Source organism: Diadema antillarum, unplaced genomic scaffold, assembly GCF_040938485.1.
Source record: "Diadema antillarum isolate AM-2024a unplaced genomic scaffold, OU_Dant_1.0 seq00000719_RagTag, whole genome shotgun sequence".
Taxonomy (NCBI): Eukaryota; Metazoa; Echinodermata; class Echinoidea; order Diadematoida; family Diadematidae; genus Diadema; species Diadema antillarum.
This window is the reverse complement of record NW_027271623.1, coordinates 1,093,596-1,099,144: the sequence shown is the minus strand read 5'-3', so window position 1 is coordinate 1,099,144 and position 5,549 is coordinate 1,093,596. Positions and strand designations below refer to the sequence as shown.

Genomic DNA, 5,549 nt, shown 5'->3' with positions numbered 1-5,549 from the left:
GATAGAAATCAGGAAGAAATTGAAAATGAAGATGAGAGAGAGAGATAAAAAGTGGTGGTGGTGGGGGCATGCATAGAAGAGGAGGTCGGGATTGGTTGAAAAGGGAAAAAAGAAAGGGGCAGCACAAATGTGTTTTGTTTGTAGCTTTGCCTGTAAGATAATTAATGCAAAATATGAGACTTCCCCTAAACTTCACCTAAGCATTTTTTTTTTGCGCAACACAACTATACATCTCACATTTCTAACTGATTTAAACAAAAACAGCAGCAGCAGCAACAACAACAACAGATGCGTACTAAAATGAAAAATAATTGTCACAGTTCAGTGGCTGAAAAATACAGCCCCCCCCCCCACGCATTTAATGTTCCGATACATTTTACTCTCTAAATGTAGAAGCAGTAAGCCACTGATTGTATTCATGTTTTAGTCCTGTGCACATGGGGTGTGAATTTCTGGGTTTCAACAACGGGCTACACTTCTATTCATACAAAATACATTGTAATACCTCAATTGTAATCCGACTCAAAGCATTATTGAGTACACTGACACATGAATTCAAACAGTGCAAAATATTCTGATTCAACAACAAATCGAAATGTTCAGTTTATCTCCTAATTGATCAAACCCGGGAAAGGCATATTAAAAGCAAAACTAGCAAATAGGGAATTTTAGATTCTCTGGCAACGTCCACCTACCAAGTTAGAAATATTTTGATCATATTAGTGTTGAGCAGAGTAAACCACCGGAGTACATTTCTGGTCATGCCATCACTGCAGAAGAACAACATCAATCACACTTCACATTTCACATCAAATATGTAAAGTCTATCTGGAGTGCAGAAAGCTATCTCACCACTCTCAAACTCTTTTAGATAGTACCAATTTATTTCTGGTTTTAGTATTTTGAAATCAGTGATCAGATTGTGCACGTGGTCCAAATCTCTCGTGTATCGATCGATACTGACGATACCCTTCCTGTGCTTCACCCAGGCCACAATGACCGAATCATCTCGACAAACAGCTGGGTAGACAAACATACCTTCCTTCATCAAGACATTCTCCTTCTTTCCCTTACCATCAAGGCACGCGACAGCTAATGTGTCTGTCAGAATCAGTTTTTCTGTGGTGTGAAAGGAAAATAATAGCTCAGGTTCATATCCATCACACATTATTTCCCTGACTGCCTTACCTCCCTGTGGGGTAAATACCTGGATCTTTTTGGACTCCCAATAACTCACGTAGATATTATCGTCTCTATCCACAGTGAGACCACCATACAATCCTTCATCCTCACTCGTCGTCTCGAGCGTGACGTCAAGCTTCTCCCACTGTCGAGTGTATAGTGACATCTTGTTGTCTTTATCACGTACAACACTTCGACCATCAGACAGGAATCCTAGGTTAGCCACACGGACATCCTTCAGCACGGTCTGCTGTAACTCGCCATCAGGGGAGTAGAGATGGATTCCGCCTTTCCACGATCCCACCGCCATCTTACCGTCTGGGGTACGAGTCATACATCCCATGCTGCTTTTGACTGGAAGCTCGACGTCTGCTTTGATATCCCACCTCTTCAGCTCTCCAAGACTAAGTTCATTGACCTTTATGTGTCTAAGGAATGAAATCTTCTGAGCTCGTTCTGTCACACCTCTCAGTGATTGGTCGTCAGGATCATCTCGTCCCAGAAAGCTTTTCAAGTTCTCACACAGTGTGTCGTGTGCAATCAAGGCGTCTTTCTCTAGCGGTACCTTCATACCGTTAGCTACCAGCTCTTCCATTTTGTTCATGTGACTTATTGTTTGGTGACTCTCTTCCTCCATGACTTTTAATTCCTTCTCGAGTTTTTCTGACAATCGCTGCACTTGACATTTCAGCGCTTCTCTTCTGGCTGATAGTAGATTCACGTATTCCTCGTACGTCTTGTCAATGTCATCATTAAGATTTTTCAGGATAGTTGTTATTTCATTGCGTTGTGTTTGTATGTTATCGATGTGATTTCCAATGGTAGTTTTCTTTGATTTTGCCTTCTTTTGTAACTCCTCGATATTTGTCATCAAGTTTTCCTCGTGGACGGCTACCTTTTCCAGCAGATGACCCTTTTGCATGTGGTCGACCGTCCCACACGTAATGCAGAAATACTCCCGACAATTGGTACAAAAACAGTCTGCTTCAGCGTTGGGATGTTTCTTACACTTTCCTCGCCTCCTAAGAGGAACTTTTCCCGAGAGCACGTCACCGATGGGCACCACTTCGTGGTTTGAGAGAGGTTTCCATCCAAAGTGGTTTATCTCACACGATTTACACATATATTTCCCGCAGTCCTGGCAGTACGACACAGTTGAAGACTCTTGGTCTATCCCACAATTTGTACATGTTGGATTCTTTATTTTCACTTCGTCTGCGAGAGAACTCAAGCGTTCATTCGTTTGCAACTCACGCACATCTCCACTGGGTACAGACGTTCCTTTCCTGCATACAGGGCATGTTATAGTTTGTTGGTTTGGCTGAGTTAGAAAAATACGTTCCAGACAGTCTTTGCAGAAGGTGTGAGAACATGTCAGTGATTTGGGTTGGTTGAAAAGTGTCAGACAGATAGGACACTCAAGTTCCTGGCTGCTGATTTCATGAAACGTTGCCATCGTGTCTGTCTGTCTGTCTAACAGCAATAAAAACAGAGGTAAACACATAAGCAATCATCAGCAGAAATATATCTTTAGTATGGGTCCTATGTATCAAATAGAAAATGAAAGGTTGTATAGCTAGAAAACGCTATGAGAATTTTTGCATTTGTAAAATCGAACTCAATGATGAAACATGATTTTTAGTACGGGATATCATGTACTATAGGCTTTATGTGAAGTTCGATATTGCTAATTTATCGAGGTTCAATTAATTGGAGGAGACCACAACATGTTATCTGATGAGCCTGTCATATAGGATGGTGAGACATAGTATTGACATGATATTACTTTTCAACATCGTAGAGAAGTATTCATTTTGTTCAACAATAAGATAATTAATTTTGATGCACTCGCACAAATATGATGGGATTATTCCAGCAGCTATCATGAGGGATATATTTTTTGAATTGTGACGCTTTATATAGGTCTATTATATAAATATTACTATAATATACGGCCTACAACTGTAATACATTGGTATTTTCAAAATGTTGATGGCATATGGCGTTGTCACTATAAATGCAAAACGCATCAATACATTGCGACAAGTGTGATATTGATATACATCCTTCTTGTAGTATTAATTACAGGTGAGATATATGATATGAATTGTTCGACTAATGCTGAACAAAATAAACATAACGATCACAGAATTCATAATGTAGACATGATTGTATGAAACGGCAATATGTAACATATATGTAATTCAGTTCAGTTCAGTTCAGTTTTTATTTCTGCATTTCAAAATCAATACAAAACAAATCAACAAAATACTTACATAGTCATTTACACAGCTAATATTCGTAACGTTTGGATCTTACATACATTTTTTTTTTCAAGAACGAATATCATATATGAAAGGAAGCAATAGGAAATGATAAAAATGAAATGCAGGGGACCATCATCATAAGCTAAGCTTGACGAGGATGATATAATATATATATATATATATATATATATATAATGACTTTGATAACATTAATGACAGTGCATAACATTTTAAGGTGAATAACCGATTTTTCACTTTTAAAAAATCGTTTTGTCTTCTTGAAGACATTCTAAATCTTCCCTACGTTTCACTCTGGGCTTTTGAAGCCAATAATAGTAATAAGATTGCCTTGGAATTTGCAAACATGTATGCAATATAAAAGTTGATACCTTGTAATCAAGAAAAAACATCCATGTGACGTTTGCTAAAGTAGAAATTAATAATATGTTTAAATCATGCAAAGAAAAAGAAAATCAGTGAAAAGTGAGCAAATTATCATCACTTAGAATATGGCTTGGCACAAGTCAACCAAAAGATTGTTGACAAAGGTATATAAAGTATGTATGATATATATATATATATATATATATATATATATATATATATTATATATGATATTCTTTACTTCAATTTCAATCGTATACATACAAGTATTTGATAGGTTTCATATCTTACAATATATACGCAAAAATATGTTGCGCGGTGGAGGCATAATATAGGCATAAGATTATAGTGTTTCACTGTTCAAGACAAAAAGCATCTGCCTTCCCCTTCCCTTATTTAGTTAATATTCGTTTTGATGAAGGAAAGAGAAAGCAAAAGCTAGTCTGGAACGGCGAAAAACTACTATCTTACGCCCATGTGTGTGTGTGTGTGTGTGTGTGTGTTTGTTTGTTTGTGTGTGTGTATGTGTGTGTGTGTGTGCGTGTGTGTGTGTGTGAGTGTGTGTGTTTTGTGTATAAGTAAGACAGTGCGAATGTCGTAGTTTGTTCAACAGGAACTACAGTTCCTTTCGATTACAATAAAAATAATGATATCGATGAAATGTTTGCAAGAACCAACGGATGATAAGAGCAGTTGTTGATATGATGCTTAGTTTGCAGGTTTGGTTAGGGTTGCTTTCAGGTCCCTTGCATTTGTTTCTAGACATGCTGTAATGACATTCAGTTAGACTGATTGTAATATGTGCTTGAAAACCTTAATTGCGTTCTTCATTTTTTTTTTTGTATGCCGTACTTCAACGTTCAACATTGCTATTTTATTCCGAGTTCCGACCAATATTGAATTAAAAAAAAAAAAAAAAACTCTCTCTATGTTTTGCACAGCGTTACGTGACAGGTGAAAGATGATATTCTGGTATATAAAATGATCTTCATCTGTAAGACTCCAAGGAAGTATTCATCGTTGATGAAATGAGACTAGAAGTGCACGGTATATACAGAGAACTCATAAAGTGATTCTGTTATCAAGACATAGGGCGTTCCTCGAGACCAAAGGTTCTCTAGACCAAATGTTTGCCGAATGATCTTGAAAAAATGCACGTAGACACAAGTGAGTTTTGTGTGCCTACTTGAAATAGGGGCATGATTACGAATGTTGTTGCACTGTCAAAGTAAAGTACAAGTAAGTATAGAAAGAAGTTATGTTCAAACTGCTGCTATCTTTGGGAAAACTGTTCCCGTGCTTGTGATCTTCTCATGACATTTCATGAAAATCAGGGACAATTTCCTATCCTTTAGCACCTGACATGCCTGTAACGAAATAAACGCCTTGTGTGAACTATCCTTCCCACCAACTCTAACACCTTCGAACTTGTAAAAATGTGTCTATAGGGAAATGAAAGAATTTACTTAACAATATTACACTTGTATGTGGTACTTTGTTAATTTATCCCGTACTTTATTACACCTTTCAATACGTAGAAACTATCCTGAAACCGTTTTTTTTTTTTCCACTTATGTTTACGCTTTTTTTTTTTTGGGGGGGGGGGGGGGTAAATATTGTTGACGTATCTTTTGGGAGGATTGATTTTGATGTAATTACATTAAGTCTATGGTAAGTATGCTTCTTTTTTTGTCACCCCTGTTTTCTTTTAAACTT

The 5,549-nt window shown here is 37.4% G+C and overlaps 1 protein-coding gene across 1 annotated transcript; it reads right to left on the bottom strand.

Annotated features, from left to right (window-relative positions):
- Nucleotides 1-790: 790 nt before the first annotated feature.
- Nucleotides 791-2,642, bottom strand: LOC139738024 (E3 ubiquitin-protein ligase Midline-1-like). The gene has a single exon (XM_071648689.1). It carries the CDS (start codon nt 2,636-2,638, stop codon nt 791-793), a length of 1,848 nt encoding a protein of 615 aa, XP_071504790.1. The 5' UTR covers nt 2,639-2,642.
- Between the last annotated feature and the right edge of the window lie 2,907 nt (nt 2,643-5,549).

Bases quoted from the DNA above. Each gene is read 5' to 3' on its own strand.
- LOC139738024 (XM_071648689.1), bottom strand. From the start codon at position 2,638: ATGGCAACGTTTCATGAAATCAGCAGCCAGGAACTTGAGTGTCCTATC.